Here is a 21137-nt window from a genome sequence, read left to right as displayed (position 1 = left end):
TGAGTCTGATACAGTAGGCAGTGTCTTAGGCAGCCCTGAGAAGAGCTTTGCTGGCTGGTTAATTGAACTCCAGGGGCTCTGCTTTGTTGCTGACTGGTGCTTTGATAAGTGAAGAAAATGGGAACAGTTGTACTAACTGAACAATTGTGTGCTCAGCCTGGGGATGAAGCTTGGGGACTGTTTATTTGGCAGTTTTTTCAGCTGGATATTGCTGGGTAAATGAACAAGTAACTGACTGTTCAACTTGATGGCCAGTTCATTTTAACCTAATTAAAAGCGTGCTTGTCTTAACGCTGATAGAAAGGAAGAAAAACAATCTCATAATGCTACTATAAACAACAATGTAAAAATGTAATACATAATTATTCATGTGTTTGCTAAGGCATTCCAGTGTACCTACCATGTTCTAGGCTTCCTGACATAGTATATTTCTAGAGTTTTTGGGATTTGTTTGCATAGAGTGATTAATGAAAATTTTAGTCATTAAAAAGGGCCACGTTATTAAAGTTAATTGAACCTATTATGCCTGGCCCATGGTAATTTTTTGTTGTTTTACTTGGATTTAGTAGCTTATAGTATTTTCACAGTAATTACTTCAGTAATGTTTATGCAAAATAGGTCTATCCGACTACCACAGAGAAACCACAGCAACACATAGTGCAGCTGATAATGTGTATTATCAGCTGCAACTGTCTAGTTTAATCAAGTCAATATTAGTTGCATGAAATAGTGAAAGAGAGTAATAAGAGATATATTGTTTTGAAAGTTTGAAACTAAATCTGCTTCAAATTATGAAGTTATGTTTCAGTTATGAATGAATGTCTCACATAAAACATTGAATATGGAGGATGCATATTTCCTAAAAGTAAGTTAGACCTTCAATGGGTGAAGAGTCCAGTACTAGCATCCACAACATATTATGTATTTAAATATATATATTAAAATGTCTTTTTGTGATATAACCTGTAACTGCACAAAATAATATGACATAAAATTGTAGTTAGCCTTAGTTGTAATCTATGTAGAGGTAATACAGAGCATTAAAGGGCTTTTCCCACTTTGGAGTGTCACACTGACTTAAAAAGTAAGCGTAGTGTCACACACTGAATAATGTAATCAAAACAATGTTGCAGGTTACGATGAAATTATTGCTATCATAAAAATAAATCCATCTAAATGACATATCTTGCTAACTGTCTGATACATACAGCTCCACAGGTCACTGATAATACACATGGAATCAAATCATGTTAAAAATAGCCATACAGATTGATTGCAAGTCCTTTAACGCCAAGTAAAACATGCACAGTTTCAGCAAATCCAAAGCTTATCAGTCTTGCCGTGGAGAATTATTGGATAATTGCTCTTCAGGGGAGAGGTTTAAGAAAGAAACAGTTCAATTCCTATGACAACCTTACATCAACGCTAATTCCACAACACTGTCTAAGTAAACATTGAATGTGAGACATATTCAATTAATAATCACGAGAGAATGAAATACGTTCAGCTGGGTGAGGCTTTGTCTTGATGGCAGAAAAGAACAGGGTTGAAATGGGAAGGTAAGGGCAGAAAGCAGGGAGCGACTCCACACCTGGCAGAGCGTTTGTGAGCTGTACATGTGTACCTGAGTGTAAAGAGGCTCATAAATGTCCACTCCATTGTCTTTGCTCTGCTCGATGAGCATATCCCCACGTTTCCAGATGAAGCGTGCGGGAGGGTTGGAGTTGACGGTGCAGCGCAGGAATACTGTCTTCTCTTGGTAGTAACTGCCGCGCACGTCGCTGATGGTCTGGTGTACTGTCAGAACTGGTATATCAAGATCTGCAAAATAGACGGTGAAGAAAACAATAAAACTATGAAGACTTTGATAATGCTGCAGGGAGAAAATTGCACAATTAAGCTCCTACTCCATCACACAGGGAAATAAATAACCACAAAATACTGTTTTATAAAATCACAATCTCTTCACAGCCTTTGCAGTTAAAAAGGCTTTTCATGGCTTTGAGGCTTTTTTTTTTCAGGGGAAAACACTGGCAATAATTTGTAGCAGGGATGAGATCTGATATATGGAATAATACTTGTAAATAAAGCAAACAGTTCTAGTTTGTTGCCCACCCACACTGACCAAAGCTGTCCAAACAGTCACCTATTTATTTTACTTTCTAAGGAGCACAAATGTCCAAAGATTTCTGTGTTTACCATTTCCATCTCTTGCTGTGACTCTCGCACACTGCGCCTTCATATTTCTTTTCTGTCATTTTTTTAATCCCCCTTTCCCCCCCACTTGCTTCATTTTTCCTGGGCATTTCCTTCATGGAAGTGTCGTCTCCCTTTTCCTCCAGTGGATAGGATTTCAGCTGCTGTCACGAGCACAGAGGCTGCTCTCCCCTGGTTTCTGCCATCTCTACAAAACTCACTGCCACTTTCACTCCACATCACCATCCCTTCCTTTCTATCCTCTCCTCCTCGCTCTCTGCTTCTATCTCTTACAGGGCAGAGTGGTGTGTGTGTGTGCATGTGTGTGCATGCGTGTGTAATTCTGATTCTTTGCAGCCTAATTGGACTGTTGCAGCCTTCAAACATTATAGAAACAATTTCTGCCAACACCAAAGGTTCCTCTCTTTGCTCCCCACTCCATTTTACTTCTCCCCTTCCTGCTCACCACCTTTTTCTTTCTCTTTGCACCTCCTGCCCTTCACCTCCTGTCTATTGTGTCAACTCATCTCACCTACAGCACACTTAAGTTGCAAGCTATGGAAAAATGTGAGCTGCGAATGTAACGACTATGTTGCTTGACATCACTGGATGTGAACACAGCAGGGCTCATGCGATGCTGTAAGGAGGGAAGCATTTGTATTTTTGGCTGGAGACATTTGAGAGAAACAATGTGTAGCTAAGCATGGTTGATTTGTGATTTTGTTGTTGAAAAGGGCACCGTTGTCACATGAGGGCTGTGCTTCACACACACAGCCATATGCACATGCATGCACTCACGCACATCTAGAACTATATCAAAGTGTGCACTGCCTGAACATAGCATCAGAGCACTTTTGTAGTTTGAAGGTTAGAGCTCAGAGGCAGACTGAGACATAAACTCACAGAGGCAACTTAAGCGCATTGAAGTGGCTACAAATAAAGCAGACATTGCATGAGAAACAACTCCTTTTTAAAATAAAAGGGTCACGGGAATGTTTACTAAATCATAGGACCTTGCTTTACAGTGTGCAGTAACCTTTTTGAATACCTTGGGAAATAAAAGTGAGTCAGGATCTGTACAACACTTAAACCGCATGCGAACAGTTGTGACTACAGTTGTTTTATCAAATCATCTTCAAAATAATTTAACAAAACAAACACAAACACAAAAAAAAATGCAGTCGCTTGAGTATTCCACTGGAAACGTGCAACTTAATTAAATAAATTCTTATCAAAACAATGTCTTGAAACACTGAATGAAGAAAATATTATGCTTCTATGCTATAAAATTATTTTCCAAGTTATCTCCATTCGTCCATCATTTCCCTAACCATTTATCCAAATTAATGTGTTTGGAGAAGGGGTTGAGTACTAGCCATAATAGATACACTCTCATAGCCAGAACCTATGGTCAATCTGGAATCACCAATTACCTGCCAGTTGAGTCTTGTGGGAGGGCCACTTGACAATTCATGCATGCAAATCTTTTTTCTGGATTATATCTTTACTGCAGTGGATCTACAAAGTATGCACTGGCTGTAATATAGTCCTGCTTTGTTGTACATTTTTATGACATGATTGTATTGCACATTTTATTATCTACACTTTTTTTCATCCAACTTTTACACAATCTGAGCTGACTAAGCTGCTTACTTTAATACAGTACACTTGTTTTGTACAGCATTTGTTTGTTTTAGTTGGGTTTTTTTAGTGAAGTAGTTCTAAGCTTTGTGAAGTGCTCACCTGATTCTATGGTTTTCCACTCTTAATGGATATTGTGATTTATGAAGCCACAGCTTGAGACAAAATAAGGCCCAGCAAGAAACTAGACAATGAGTTGTACCAGTATTTCTAGAAGCCTCTGCCAGGAAAAGGCCTTCAAACCTGAGAAGCTATCAATGATATCTGCCTCCTGGTTCTGCCATGTGCGCATGTGTGTGTGAAAGAGATTTGGAAACGGAGCTAGCACCTTTGTATACTTGAATTTGTGAATAGGTGCATGTGAATGTGTGCATTTATCTGTCCAGGACTGGCAAAGGATTTCTGTATATTTTTCACAGATCATTTGCAGCGCAAGGGGAACCCTAGCTGACTAATGCCCCAGTAGTATGTGTGGTGTGTGGTGTGTGCTTGTGTGTCTGCCAGAGAGTCAGTGCAATGTGTGATTTGTTGGCATTCTGCATATTTCCCGTTTGAATGAGAAGGTGGAAAGCCTGCCACAAAGAGAAGATTATACAAAGAGAGTATAAACAAATGTAAATAGTCGATGTGGTGGTCCACACTGTGTGGTCATGCATTCTGATTCTATATTACACATATTGCCCAAGAGATACTTTTTTTCCCTGGGTTAATATATTCTGGCATGGCCTTACATTATGTTTGCGTCGTGAAAATATGGATAATTCAAACTATCATCAACATAACCTGACGTAAGAAATGGTGCAAGAACTCAAAACTAATGTTAAAAGAAGCATTTCTTGAACAAAAAGTGTTCATTTTGTTTATATTTGGAAACAATGACAATGCTTCTTTGATTTTTGTTCTGAAAAACAGTTGCACTGTTAAAGCTTTTGCAATGCAAAACCAGAGGGGAACTCTAACTTTGCTCAGTATGGGCCTTTAAGTAAATAGAGACAGGGTGAAACTGCAAGTGCACAGAAATACAATATGAAACTTTAATGAAGTTTCTGATTTCCCCAAAGTCCTGCCTTTGCACACAGTTTAGATCAATTGCACTGTGTGGCTTTTGTTAGCCACAGCTTTTAATGCACATCTCTGCTCTGGGGGTCTGGCATTGTTTTCTGCTTAGACACCACACAGTGGTGCTGACTCAAAGACACCTTTAGCTCTCTCTTAGAGTGGCCCTTAGCTTGGATAGATGCCTGCGAATAGAGATTTTTTTCCCCAAAAACACTATGTGAGATTGCATTTTATAATTACAGTGCTGAAAAACAAATGTGCAGTAATGGAGTCCACATTAGCTGCCTTTAACTATAGTTTCTTTCATAAATCTAGACAGTAGTAACAGGTACCAGCTAAAAGCTATGATATCTAGGAAAGATCACACTTTCCTTGTTCCATTTCATCATCTGTCTTGTTAAGTCTTTAATTTTTTTTTTAATCTGGTCGTGGCTCACGAGTTGGCAGTTCGTCTTGTAACGACAGACAGTCTCGGTCATTGTGTCCTTGGGCAAGACACTTCACCCGTTGCCTACTGGTGGTGGTCAGAGGGCCCGGTGGCGCCAGTGTCCAGCAGCCTCGCCTATGTCAGTGTGCCCCAGGGCGGCTGTAGCTACCTACAGCTGCCCTGGACTGAGTGTGTAAAGCGCTTTGGGGTCCTTTAGGACCAGTAAAGCGTTGTACAAATACAGGCCATTTACCATTTAAGGTAGCAAGGTGGTGTGGTGGTTACCATTGTTGCCTCACAGCAAGAAGGTCCTGAGTTTGACACAGTTTGTATGTTGTTTCCAGGTACTCTGGCTTTCTCCCACAACTCAGTCATGCAATTGGTGTTAGGTTAACTGGTGATTTTAAATTGCCCATAGATGCTTGTAAGTGTGAATGGTTGTCTGTCTCTCTGTGTTAGCCCTGTGTAAGACTGGTGACCTGTTCAAGGTGTACCCCGCCTCTCAAGCTACAGTAGCTGGGATAGACTGCAGCCCCCCTGCAACCCTGTTAAGGATAAACAGAAGAAAATGAATAGATTTTTGTCGAGTAACACAGCACATAATTCATGTATAAATTTTAGTTACACATGAATTCTGAAAATAAGAAAAAAGTCAGACCTTTATGACATAGTCTTAATCTCACTTACAAGTTAATTGAGAAAGGGTTATTCAGCGATGTTTTAAAACTTCAGATCAAGCAAGCAGATTCAGTTATTCCAGCTGAAATTTCTTTATTATTGAGAAATAAGAAACTGCTGTTTTTTGTTCTGAAGTCTCAACCCGAAATTTTATCTAATATTATTAAAGAGATATACCCAATTTAAACCCACTAAGATAGTGATACTGAAAGTATCACTGAAAGTCCTCTGCTAGGTACTTACTCCAGCAGGAGGATGCTCTGGACTCCAAATCCTCTTAGATTTCCAATAACATGTCCTGTACTCTACTGAAAGTATACTGAAAGTATCACTGAAAGACATGTAATTTTAAAAATGTCCTTTTAAGCTTACTGTTAAGGTTACCATGAATTATATCTATAAAGTCTGATTTACACATCTATTCCAGTCTCATTTGCAAGGATCTAAGCTACTGGCAAATAACACTTAATAAATGCATTTAAGCTGCTAAGACAGTTAACAAAGACATAACAAGAGGAAAATGTAAATTTACAGCATCACAGACATGTGCAGCATGCATCTTTCATAGATTAAAAATGTGGTTGCATGCCATCATTTCACTAAAATAACCAGAGTAACCATTAAAATGAAGGAAGCAGAGATTTACTAATCCATCCTGGCGGTCAGAGTTGACAGAGTGTGTTTTTGTAACAAGCTGACCTCTGCTAGGTACTTACTCCTGCAGGAGGATGCTCTGGACTCCAAATCCTCTTTGATTTCCAATAACATGTCCGGTACTCTAATAGCTCTCTAGGAGTAGATGGCCATTAGAGAAGATGACAGGCTCAATTGAATGTGAGTGTACAATAGTGTACAATAGAGTCTGTGTGTGTGAGTGATTGGGTAAGTAGTGGATTTAGTACCCCCTAATACATGTAACAATTTTTCCCCCAAAAAAGTTTGAACACATTGTTAAAAATGGAATTAAACAGAATATAAATTTTTTAAAACCCATATTTATTATTAAATTATTGCAAAATTTTGAGTTTCTATTTTAAAAGCTTATTTCAGTCCACAGCAATACAATAAGTCATCATCAAACCAGGTAAGGGATTAAAAAATAATAATACTTGAGCTGTTTTTTTGTCAAGCTCACATTTGCATACATCTGTAGGTATTTACAAGGTCTGAAAACACACTCTTTTATACCATTGACCACACACAAACACTAATGGAAGCTCATAGCAGCACACACAGCAGGAAAAGTCTGCGCATACAGAGAGGCACAAACAGAGGCAGACTTGCCGTTTGATCCAGCTTCACATCTCGTCAATTATTCAGCATTCTGCTCATAGACATTGCCTTAAAGATGGCATAAAACATGCACGAGGCCCACATTTGGAAATAACGAGAGCATTGCCTGTATTTAAAATGCAATGTTTGGAAGTAAAGGTTGATTTATTCTGATTTTCCGTGCTAAATTTGTTTAGTTTAGTTTTTAGTGTAACAATATAAATCACTTTTTTTCTTTTAACACACAAATTATGCCTTCATGCATGCTCAATCATCCAGATAAGGATATCCCAAAAAGTTGATTCTGTTCATCTGGAAGTATGAACATCCTACGTATCCAGAAAGATAAAAAGCATTGGCAGTCAAGTAATGAGAGTAAACTAATTTAAACACACAGACCATTTAGTTAGGCGCTTGCTTTACACATGCACAAAGAACACATCATGTCAATACACAATACATGTCAGCGTAAAACTACTGTTAAACCACGATTACAATAAATGCAAAAAAGATTGCAACCTCTGCAGCAACTTGTGTACATGTTCTGCTGTTAGGTTTAATAGCAAGGCACAGGAGTGTGGTTAGGAAGAACAACACTATGAGTCTTCTCCCAAACTACCACTCTTGAATTTGCTGAAAATGGTGCATTTTCGTTGAGGCAGCGCGTTATGTGCGAGCCTTAATTATGCTTTTGTCAGCAAAGAGCCTGGGAAAATGTATTAAACATTCATGATGGTGTGACTCTATTCTTTTAGGCCATAAAAAGACTAATTTGGGCACGGTTATTTACCGTGAGTGCGACAGTGTAACTGCACAGCGGTAGTGACAGCAAAGAGGGTGTTAAAGGATGCAAAAGCACAGTTCATTCACTTAGCCTCTGGGTTAAAATAACACACAATCTCTCACACGCAGGAACACAAGAAAAGTTGCATAGGCTCACACAATGTTATGCAATAGTATGTACACACACACACACACAGAGTGATACGTCTACATATACAAGTACGCAATAACCAACCCCAATACACACAATTTCCTCAGGGTCACAATAACACATGAATCTTAGAAGAAAGTCCTTCTATGTCCCCCGTAAATGGCTTCTGAAGATATCTATGGGGAGCAGGATGGATAAAGGATGCCCTTTGTACTCAGCCGCATCCATCCATCTTGCAAGTATATATACTTAGACAATTTCCTCTCAACCATGCAGACACATCCATAGCATATTGTTGGGGATGGCCAGATGGCAGATGCTTTTTGCATATTTAATTAGCTTTGTTGCGTGTATAGAACAGTGGACCATGGCAATAATATGTATAGAGAAAATATATAGAGATACACCTTGTAATATAGGCGGCTGCTGGTCTTAAAGTTATTAAAGTGCTTGTGCTTTATTGTGTTGTGTCTCAAGGTGAACACTGGACTCAGGGGCAATATGCACAATCTCTTTATTAAAACAACTCTGGACAACTTCTGTTGATCTTGTCCAGATACTAAAGCGGCATTCTGGAAAAACTTTACTGGTTCCTGGTTAATAGAGGGCAGCGAATACATAAACGGATAAGAACAAAAAGACTCCATAGAACGGTGTACATTTTAGGACATCGTCAGGTCTCAGGAAAAGAGTCGTCAGGTATCAGGAAAAAAGTTGTCAGGTCTCAGACAAAAAAATGTCAGGTCTGTTCTCAGGAAAACAGTTGTCAGGTCTCAGGAAAAAAACATGTCAGGTCTCAGAAAAAAAAATGTCAGGTCTCAGTTCTCAGGAAAAAAGTCATCAGGTCTCAGAACACGAGCTATCAGACAGAGAGAAAATCTTCCTGCAGGTGGCGCTGTTGTCATGTGCCAGCCAAATTGATTTCCAAATACGTCATCAACGTGTGACAGTGGAAGAACGTAAGGTCATTGAACTCACCGGAATTCTACCACAGTTCATGCTAGTAACAACACAACGGCTGTGTCCCAATTAAAAGACCTATTATGTCACCGCGACGCGACGACGCCTGTCCCAATTCGAAGTGTACTCCAAATGCGTACTCCAAATGCGCCGTCGATTTCCCCAAATATCAAGCGTGGTCCGGTGCACGCTTCATGGTCCCATATATTCCACAATTCATAGCGCAGCGGTGAATGTGGATAATTTTGCCGAGAAATACGGCAGACGGCAGAAGCGGGGCGGCCAAAGAGTAAACTTTCAAAAGTAAGTACTGAATATTATGTCACTTATTTACGTGCAAATGTTTAATAACGAAGAACATTGAAACATTACTGTTGGCCACATGTCAGCAAAGTTACAAATATTAGCGATGTTTGCACTAACTTGGTTTTAAAGCCTTTACTGTAAAATATACGCAGTTCAATAGTTGTCCTTAATCTGACAGATAATGTGATGCTTTTATGCATAATTAAAGTCAGTCATATATCCACAAACACAACAAGCTGAAAGTCAGTGAATGCTGCTCGGTTTGCAGTCCTGAATATCACGGCACAAGCAGGATTCACTGCACTGTTAATGTTAGCTATGTTATATTACTGCCTCTGTTCGGTGTTGTCGAGCCAAATTGACTTTAACGCGTATTTGAACGAGCTGACGGTTCACTCGTTAAGCTGAAAGAAAGATGCTTTAATCACAGGAGTCACACATGTGTCCACTGTACCATCTGGGAACTCTTCTTGTTTAGCACTCGTAATAACACAAACACTAAATCCTCCTGTTTGTAGCAGTGTATACACCTGAGACTGTCACCTGTCTGTCTGTCCTGCACTCTCTCTCTTTTTCTTTCTCTCTGATTGTGTAATAAAAGTATGAACACGTATTTATAAGTTACACTTGTGTTTGAATCCTGCAGCTTATCACACATTTGATTTCCATGTGTGACAACTGCAAGTGTCCAGAGTGAGGACAGACTGAAGGACCCAGTGCTGCATGTATATATATATATATATATATATATATACATACATAGAGGACAGTTACAAGTACTTGGGGATCCCACAGGCGATCCCACAGGCGAATGGGAACCATGAAGAGGCCGCTAGAAAAGCTGCAACCACCAAGTACCTGCAGAGGGTCAGGCAAGTCCTGAGGAGTCAGCTGAATGGTAAGAACAAGATCCGGGCCATCAACACATACGCCCTGCCCGTGATCAGGTATCCTGCTGGGGTAATAGGCTGGCCAAAGGAGGAGATAGAAGCCACTGACATAAAGACAAGAAAGCTCCTTACCATGCATGGAGGGTTTCACCCCAAATCCAGCACCCTGAGGCTGTACGCTAAGCGGAAGGAAGGGGGCCGGGGAATGGTGAGTGTCAGCACCACAGTCCAGGATGAGACAACGAACATCCAAGAATACATTGGGAAGATGGCCCCAACTGACCGAGTGCTCAGTGAATACCTCAGGCAGCAGAAACCCAAGAAAGAGGAGGGAGACGAGGAACCATCATGGAAGGACAGGCCCCTGCACGGTATGTACCACCGGCAGATAGAGGAGGTGGCTGATATCCAGAAAGCTGGACTGAAAGACAGCACAGAGGCACTAATCATGGCAGCACAAGAACAAGCTCTGAGCACAAGATCCATAGAGGCTGGGGTCTATCACACCAGGCAAGACCCCAGGTGCAGGCTGTGTAAAGATGCCCCAGAGACAATCCAGCACATAACAGCAGGGTGCAAGATGCTAGCAGGCAAGGCATACATGGAACGCCATAACCAAGTGGCCGGCATAGTGTACAGGAACATCTGTGCCGAGTATAACCTGGAAGTCCCGAGGTCAAAATGGGAGATGCCCCCAAGGGTGGTGGAGAATGACCGAGCTAAGATCCTGTGGGACTTCCAGATACAGACGGACAAAATGGTGGTGGCTAACCAACCGGACATAGTGGTGGTAGACAAACAGAAGAAGACGGCCGTAGTGATCGATGTAGCGGTTCCGAATGACAGCAATATCAGGAAGAAGGAACACGAGAAGCTGGAGAAATACCAAGGGCTCAGAGAAGAGCTCGAGAGGATGTGGAGGGTGAAGGTAACGGTGGTCCCCGTGGTAATCGGAGCACTAGGTGCGGTGACTCCCAAGCTAGGCGAGTGGCTCCAGCAGATCCCGGGAACAACATCGGAGATCTCTGTCCAGAAGAGCGCAGTCCTGGGAACAGCTAAGATACTGCGCAGGACCCTCAAGCTCCCAGGCCTCTGGTAGAGGACCCGAGCTTGAAGGATAAACCGCCCGCAGGGGCGTGCTGGGTGTGTATATGTGTATACACATATATATATATATATATATATATATATATATATATATATATATATATATATATATATATATATATATATACATTTATATACTCCAAGTGTGCGGTCTCTTAATTTGGATACAGCCAACGTAAGTTTAACTTGCTCTCCCTTTTGTCCATACTTTTGCCACAGTTGTGTTATATTAAGTTGCGGTTAGGTTGTGAAAGTTACATAACGCATATCAGAGAAGGAAAGCTAATTTTGTACGATAAACTAAGTCAGCACTATTTTTGTCTGGCTAATTCAGACTTCAACCCTAGAAGTTTTAAAACTCTTCTCAGATGCCTCTCACTGTTAAAACACAACACAGATTTACATTATTAAAGATATTAAAGACAAAGTGCATCTTTTGTCATTTGAGAGATTTGTCATGGAAACTGTATCTCATAAAACACATGCTTTTGAAATGCAGACTTACCTTATTTTATGCCTATATGAATTCAGTACACAGCTGATTTCCCTTTGTTTTAAGCCTTTCTTGAACAATGTTATTATCATTGTATCTTGAAAGGTTAAGTGTGACAACAACAGTCTAATTGATCACCCACCTCTTACACTGACCATAAGTAACTAACCGGTAAATTATTAAACCTTTTTAGGTGGTAATTACACTAAAAGCAGCATCTATTCAGTTTACACAAAGGAAATATTATGTGTAGCAAAAAAATACACTTCTTTGATATTCAATTCAATTCAATTTTATTTATATAGCGCCAAATCACAACAACAGTCGCCTCAAGGCGCTTTATATTGTAAGGTAGAACCTACAATAATACATACAGAGGTGTATGTATGAAAGAGGTGAACAGTAGTTACTAAATAAGTTGTACTTTTCTCATTTATTTTTAATGCTTGATAAAAAATAGTATTTTTGGAAGAGTCATAGAAACCAGCCAAAGTCGGATACTCCTTTCATCTTCAATGCAATATGTCATGACATATTGCAGCAAATCTATAAACAACAACAACAACAAAAAACATATCAAGATCACAAAATATCTTGACAGTAGCAACAGAAAAAAGAGAAATAAAGAAAAACAGCGACAGAAAGGATGCAGGCTCCTCGTAAGCTTTCAGCTTGTCCATTCGCTGAAACGTATATAAAACAATTACAAACCAGTTTAAATTTAGATAATGTTTCAACACCACTGTCGCTAGCTAGAATGAATTAGACAGACAAAAATAGTGCTGACTTAGTTTATCGTACAAAATTAGCTTTCCTTCTCTGATATGCGTTATGTAACTTTCACAACCTAACCGCAACTTAATATAACACAACTGTGGCAAAAGTATGGACAAAAAGGAGAGCAAGTTAAACTTAAGTTGTGTCGTTAGGAGCATGAACTGTGGTAGAATTCCGGTGAGGTCAATGACCTTACGTTCTTCCACTGTCACAAGTTGATGACGTATTTGGAAATCACTTCGGCTGGCACATGACAACAGCACCACCTGCAGGAAGATTTTCTCTCTGTCTGATAGCTCGTGTTCTGAGACCTGACGACTTTTTTCCAGAGAACTGATACCTGACATTTTTTTTCTGAGACCTGACAACTTTTTTCCTGATACCTGTCGATGTCCTAAAATGTACACCGTACTCAAGATAACACTAGGTGTGAAAATACAGTCCGATCAGCAGTCACTGAGAAGGTGGGAATGCTTTTGTAACTTACCCCACTTTGGACAAACAATATGGAACATGAGAAGATTTAAACACACACAACAACACTACACCCTCACACATGCAGCTGTTCACCTCATGGACAATATAAGTTTGAATAAAGCAACTCTAGCAATCTCATTAGATTAAAGTTCATTCACTCCCGTGGATTACAAAAGTGAAGCTGCTGTGTTCACGTCTTCATTTGCATGATGTATTTGTTATTATCATTTATTATCATTTTTATCAGAAGCAAAACTTTACAAAGCAGCTGATGAAGGACACTTGGCTGTTTTGATCAGACAGGAAGCAGATCATTTTTTTTGTGTGTGTCTATCAAGTGACCGCATGGCCAGCTTCTCTTTCACTGAATTCAGTTCAATTCAATTCCATTTTTTTTATATAGCACCAAATCACAACAGCGTTTGCCTCAAGGCACCTCAATGCTTTATATTATAAGGTAAAGACCCTACAAAAATAGAAAGGAAATCTCAATAAATGGCCCCCTTTGAGCAAGCACTTGGCGGAAGTGGGAAGGAAATACTCATCCATCTGCTGCAACTACGTGGCTTTGGGGCTGGACAAAACCATAAATTTAAAAAACTTTCTACTACACTCATCTGGTTTTTAGTTGATTAAGCATATCAATAAGCAAGTAAAAATAGTTTTAAAAAGTTTGTCAGGAGTGTGTATAACTTTACTAAGAGGAAAAACTCCATCACGGAGGCTCCGCTAAACCAAAATACTGCATTTCACACCACCCACAGTCCTCCAAGTATTATTTCAAAAATTGCCCAGAGCAAAACATAGAGGCTATTAGGCAATGCTTTAGCACAGAATAACCCCACCCGCCTGTTGGTAAGATGGTTATTGCCTACTATCCAGACTGATTTGTGCAGCTCTCCCCACCAACAGCACCGCCTGCACTCAGAAAGTGCTGAGTTAGCCCACTCTTAACAAAATTTACCACCCTGAGTTTGTGGTAGTGCACCTAGATACCCATTTCAGATTTTTCCGGGTGTTATTTTCTGGTTTATTTGGTGGTTTCTTTACATTATTTATCTCTTAGTGTCTCTTCTGGGGTTTTTGCCCTTCCCTACTTTTTATATAGAGACAGGGAGTATTTCCCCAGGCTGGAACACCTGCAAAGGTTTTACAGAATAGCTCTGAACTGATTTTAGGTTAGGATTGACTGAGATTATTGGCTTTATAATGTCCTGCTTCTTTTTGCCACAAGATTTATTCTGTACTCACACATGTGTATGTATATATTTATTTATTTATTAGGGGTGCAACGATACACAAAATTCACGGTTCGGTTCGATACTTTGGTGTCACGGTTCGATATTTTTTTGATACAAAAAAATGTTCATGCCTATTAAACATATTAGGTCCCCATAAGGAGAATCATGTGCTAATGGCTGTCTAAATGACTCGGGTAAAGTTTGTAGCATGCGTGCTTGTTGTTTTTGTCTGCTTCCACTTGTCTTTGCACTAGGACAGGGGTGCCCAATCCCGGTCCTCGAGAGCTACCGTCCTGCAGCTTTTAGATGCATCCTTGTTCCCACACACCCGAATCAAATGAATGGCTTGTTATCAGGCCTTTGCCAAACACGATGGCATGCTGAAGAGGTAATCAAACCATTTGATTCAGCTGTGTTGGAGTAGGGATGCATCTAAAAGCTGCAGGATAGTAGCTCTCGAGGACTGGGATTGGGCAGCCCTGCACTAGGATGATGTCGGTGTAAATGTGCAGTCATATTCGTTGTGTTCCCACTAGTGCTGTCAGCATTAATCTCGTTGAAATGACGTTAACGCCACAACATGGCAAATCTCCGTTAACGAGCTACCACGGATCGCTCCGTGCGTGCGGTTGGACGGCGTCAACACGTTAACAAGCTAACTGCGCTAACGCACTAGTTCCCACCCATGTAATTGAGCATTGCGTGGCACATCCGACATACTATTTTACTTTTGTCCATGACTCGCTTACCTTCAGGGTCATACTTCACATGAAGACCAAAATAGTTCCAAACGCCAGATCTGAATTAGGGTGGGGGAGATTCAATTTGCCATGTTGCAACAAGCTTAGCTTCTGTCTCGCTAGCTTGCGCTGCGCTCAGTGGATCTGCGCTCGACAGTGCAGCCTAGGCGGATAAGTCGAACGCAGATCCACTGAGCTCTCAACACAGACAGCATCGTCAGAAGAAAAGTTGATAAAATAAATTAAAAATTTTGTATTGTTCGATACATATGCGTACCGAACCGAAAGCACTGTATCGAATGGTTCAATATCGATACGAGTATTGTTGCACCCCTAATATATATTCAATTCAATTTTATTTATATAGCGCCAAATCACAACAAAAGTCGCCTCAAGGCGCTTCATAGATACAGAAAAAAACCCAACAATCATATGACCCCCTATGAGCAAGCACTTTGGTGACAGTGGGAAGGAAAACTCCCTTTTAACAGGAAGAAACTTCCGGCAGAACCAGGCTCAGGGAGGGGCGGCCATCTGCTGCGACCGGTTGGGGTGGGAGAAGGAAGACAGGATAAAGACATGCTGTGGAAGAGAGACAGAGGTTAATAACAGATATGATTCAATGCAGAGAGGTCTATTAACACATAGTGAGTGAAAAATCCCCATGGGACTCCTCGGCAGCCTACGTCTATTGCAGCATAACTAAGGGAGAGAAAGTGTCTGTCTCCCGAATCCAAACTGGAAGCTGATTCCACAGAAGAGGGGCCTGAAAACTGAAGGCTCTCCCTCCCATTCTACTTTTAAATACTCTCTCTCTCTCTCTCATATATATATATATATATATATATATATATATATATATATAGATATATATCTATATATATATATAGATATATATTAGGGGTGCAACGATACACAAATTCCACGGTTCGGTTCGGGTTCGATACTTTGGTGTCCGGTTCGATATTTTTTCGATACAAAATGTTCATGCATTTTTAATTTGTCATTTATTAAAATTATAAATATCTATTTTAACTCAAAAGTACAGTTTTTAAATTTAACCCTAACCCTTGTGCGTGTTTTTTATTTTGACAGCGAATGCGCACCTGCGGACCACTTATGTGCAGCCCTGGTTATTTAGCTCATCATATTGCAGCCACAGAAATTCTTTTGTCCATGAACCATAAAGCTGCACTTTCTTTTTGCCTTATAGTCTGATTTGTCATAACTCTCCGTTTTGTGGTAAGCTTTTTCTTTGGCTGTCACTTCTTCACCCTGACCTGTCTTATTTGGCTCAGCAGAACTGAAATGCTTTTACACACGCACTCACATAAGCTCAGCGATTCTCTGCGCGATCAACCTCTCACATGTTTAAGCTTGCTGCGGGAGATTTCACTTGTCATGTTTGCATAGTAAGCTAACGATTAATAAGATGATTTCAGAGGAATTGGTGCACAAATTATCATCACTCACAGATCAGTGCTGTCGCTCTCTATACACAGTTCGCACGATTGCAAAGTGAAAGCAAAAAAACAAGCGCAAATTCAAACGCGACTTCAATATGTCACATATTGACAGTGGCTCACCGATGCCAATGACATAATTACCCAGCTACATTTCTGAAAGAATGCAAAAGCATTGACATATATTTTTCCTACAATAGCCTGACGGGCAGGGAAGAGATAGATTTTGGTAGCCCGACTGAAAAAATCGCTAGCTTCGGGACGTCGGGCTAGCGATATTGCAAGCCCTGTATCTGATTGAGGAATCACTCATCTTTGGAAAAGAGAGTTTATTACAGAGAAATGGCTCTTTCCAAAATAAAAGCTATACTATCCGCTTCTTCTGGGCTATATTCTCAGCAGCATAAGGAGAATCATGTGCTAACAGCGGTCTAAATGACTCGGCTAAAGTTAGTAGCATGCTTGCTTTTTTTTGTCTGCTTCCACTTGTCTTTGCACTAGGATGATGTCGGTGTAAATGTGCAGTCATATTCGTCGTGTTCCCACTAGTGCATTCAGGTTAATCTCGTTGAAATGACCTTAACGCCACAACACGGCAAATCTCCGTTAACGAGCTACCGCCGATCGCTCCGTGCATGGGGCTAGACGGCCAACACGTTAACGAGCTAACTGCGCTAACACGCTAGCTCCCACCCATGTAATTGAGCATTGCATGGCACATCCAACATACTGTTTTACTTTAGTCCACTCGCTTACCTTCAGGGTCATACGTCACATGAAAACCAAAATAATTCCAAACGCCAGATTTGAATGAGGTTCAATTTGCCTGTTGCAAGGAGAGCTTAATTTCTGTCTCGCTAGCTTGCCCTGCGCTCTTCCTTCTGACTATGCTGTCTGTGTTGAGCGCTCAGTGGATCTGCACTGGACAGTGCAGCCTAGGCGGAGTAGTCGAACACAGATTTACTGAGCGCTCAACACAGACAGCATCGTCAGAAGGAAAATTGATAAAATAAATTACAAATGTTGTATTGTTCGATACATATGCGTACCGAACCAAAAGCACTGTATCGAACGGTTCAATATCGATACGAATATCGTTGCACCCCTAATATATATATATTAGGGGTGCAACGATAGACAGCGATTTTTTCAGTCGGGCTACCAAAATTCTATCTCTTCCCTGCCCGTCAGGCTATTGTAGGAAAAATATATGTCAATGCTTTTGCATTCTTTCAGAAATGTAGCTGGGTAATTATGTCATTGGCATCGGTGAGCCACTGTCAATATGTGACATATTGAAGTCGCGTTTGAATTTGCGCTTGTTTTTTTGCTTTCACTTTGCAATCGTGCGAACTGTGTATAGAGAGCGACAGCACTGATCTGTGAGTGATGATAATTTGTGCACCAATTCCTCTGACATCGTCTTATTAATCGTTAGCTTACTATGCAAACATGACAAGTGAAATCTCCCGCAGCAAGCTTAAACATGTGAGAGGTTGATCGCGCAGAGAATCGCTGAGCTTATGTGAGTGCGTGTGTAAAAGCATTTCAGTTCTGCTGAGCCAAATAAGACAGGTCAGGGTGAAGAAGTGACAGCCAAAGAAAAGCTTACCACAAAACGGAGAAGTTATGACAAATCAGACTATAAGGCAAAAAGAAAGTGCAGCTTTATGATTTCATGGACAAAAGAATTTCTGTGGCTGCAATATGATGAGCTAAATAACCAGGGCTGCACATAAGTGGTCCGCAGGTGCGCATTCGCTGTCAAAATAAAAAACACGCACAAGGGTTAGGGTTAAATTTAAAAACTGTACTTTTGAGTTAAAATATATATTTATAATTTTAATAAATGACAAATTAAAAATGCATGAACATTTTTTTGTATCGAAAAAATATCGAACCGTGACACCAAAGTATCGAACCGAACCGAACCGTGAATTTTGTGTATCGTTGCACCCCTAATATATATATGAGTAAATATATACTCATGGCTAGGGCTGGGCGATATGGCCTAAAATTCATATCGCGATATAATTTGAAGTATGTGCAGTAACGATATATATCACGATATATTCTTTTCTTCTGTATAACGTATTTCCACACTATAAGGCACACTTAAAATCCTTTAATTTTCTCAAAAATCGAGAGTGTGCCTTATGTATGAATTCTGGTTGTGCTTACTGACCTCGAACCGATTTTGGCGTGCAGAAATCTGTTAAAAAACAGAGTACAACTTTGATAAGCCGCACTGCTTGATGGATTGGCAGAGCATTACGGCTGCCGTAGTGAGGAGCTTTGCAGAGTAATCTGGGTCCAAAACTCCGTCTGCTTCAGGTCCCAAAGTCAAACGAACACTAATTGTTAAAAACGGTCTAAATTCTTTCATCTTTAATTAAATCATCAGCGTTGCTGCTTTACCAGGTGTAACAATTAAGTTTAACATCCAGGCATCCATGAAAACAGAATTTATTTAATTTAACGGAGTTAGAAGTTAACAGGAAGTTAGCTCACTAGTTTCCACCTAAACATGACATACCATGTTCTGACTGAGAGATTTTTGAAACTAATTAAAACATACAGCTCTGCTACAACTTCCAACATACAGTAAATGAAGGCAGGAAACTAAACAGCAGTGGCGTTTGCAGGGTTACTGAAGTTGGACTACCTGGTATATAATGTTGTGCTACGTGATTGCTAGCGACACAGCTATGTTAGCATAACATTAGCACAGTGAAGCTGGAGGATGAACGACAACTTTTTTTTCCACTCCATAAAAGTTAACGTGAGGGATTCTGGTGGTTAGGGACAAATGCAATCGCATAGCAGGATGCTATACACGAGGCAAACTTCAGTCAGGAGAACAACTGAGATTATTCATCCACAATACGAGGTTAGTTATTAATATACTGCAGCAACATGGGAATAGAACAGCTGCGAGAGAATTCAACATTAATGAATCAATATTACGGAAGTGGAGGAAGCGCAGTTTTTGGCTTTCCCCATATTTCAACAGTGCTTCATCTCTTTGCTATGGCTGTCGCTCGCCATAATTTGCAGATGATAATGGTTTTAGCCGCTGCGATGCTTTCGACTAAAACAGGCGCAGCTTGATGATATCATCAGCATGCGCTATTGCGATAGAGCGATACAGTCAAAATCGATTTTGACTACATCTATCGCTAGATGTAGCTAGATGTAGCGATAGTACATCGCTACATCTAGCGATGTACTATATATATATATATGAGTATTGCCAAAAGTATTCGTTTGTCTACCTTCATTGGACTGGACTTGTCCACACACTCTAGAGTAGTGGAAGTATGCTTTACACCACTGCATCTGGTTTGTATTGTGCTTGGTGATGTAAGGTTTGGATGCAGCTGATCAACCATGGAAACCTGTTTCATAAAGCTCTCTGTGCTTGAGCTAATCTGAAGAGCACATGAAGTTTGGAGGTCTTTAGCGACTGATTATGAAGAATATTGATGATGTCTGCACACTATGCAACTTAGCATCCACTGACCTTGCTCTATGATTTTATGTGGCCTACCAATTTTTGTCTGAGTTGCTTTCATTCCCAGTTACTTCCACTTTGTTGTAATACCACCAACAGTTCACAGTAGAATGTTTACTTGTAAGAACATTTCAAGACTGGACTAGTTGTACAGGTGGCAGCCTATCATGGTACCATGTTGGAGATCACTGAGCTCCTGAGAGCCACCAATTCATATACAAATGTTTGCAGAAGCAGTCTGCACACCAAGGTGCTTGATATTATACACATGAGGCCATGGAAGTGATTGGAACACCTGCATTCAATAATTTGGATGGGTGAGTAAATACGTTTCGCAATATAGTGTATATATACCACCCTTAACCACCAGCAGCAAGCTACCAGAGGCCTGGAAGCATGACAGTCCTCTGCAGTATTTTTGCTGTTCCTAGGTCTGCACTCTTCTGAAAAAAGATCACATATGTCACCCACATATTCGTTCAGTTTTGGGGTCATTGTCCCGAGTCTAAATGTGTAAATATTTACACATGTACAGAGAGTAAATATGTTTACTTCTGCAAAAACAGTTTCTATTATGGCTAGCATCACATATAAAGCACTGGGACATGACCACATGGCAATGAACACCTGCACCAGCACAAGCATAAATGTCGACAATGATTAAAAAAAACAACAAAAAAACAAATGTCGACAATGATGCTTTCCACTTCAATGGTTAGGTTTAAGGCTCTACAAAGATTCCTTGCAAATGTCTAAACCATGCCTTAGACTATACAAGATTTTGTAGAAATGCTGGCAAAGTGAGAAAAAAATGTTTTCATACTAGCGATGACTTTCTTTGTCGCGTTAATGTTTTCCTACATTTTTCTAATCTTGGATCATTTCTCTGTTTCATGGCCTTCTACGTAATCCTTCAGTCTATGCCCTTCTGTCTCCATCCTCATCCTATTTCAATTTTTCTA

At 40.3% G+C, this 21137-nt stretch overlaps 1 protein-coding gene across 2 annotated transcripts in view; it reads right to left on the bottom strand.

Moving 5' to 3' along the window:
• The window catches only part of mdga1 (MAM domain containing glycosylphosphatidylinositol anchor 1), a 202056-nt gene that overhangs the window by 85741 nt on the left and 95178 nt on the right, over positions 1–21137 (bottom strand). For both annotated transcript variants that reach the window (XM_026171878.1, XM_026171887.1), the window contains exon 5: positions 1625–1821. In XM_026171878.1, the coding sequence (XP_026027663.1) occupies positions 1625–1821 (197 nt within the window). The remainder of the gene's footprint in view (positions 1–1624; positions 1822–21137) is intronic.

Source organism: Astatotilapia calliptera, chromosome 1 (assembly GCF_900246225.1).
Source record: "Astatotilapia calliptera chromosome 1, fAstCal1.2, whole genome shotgun sequence".
Taxonomy (NCBI): Eukaryota; Metazoa; Chordata; class Actinopteri; order Cichliformes; family Cichlidae; genus Astatotilapia; species Astatotilapia calliptera.
Note: the sequence above shows the minus strand (reverse complement) of the source record. Positions and strands in the feature narration are given on the sequence as shown.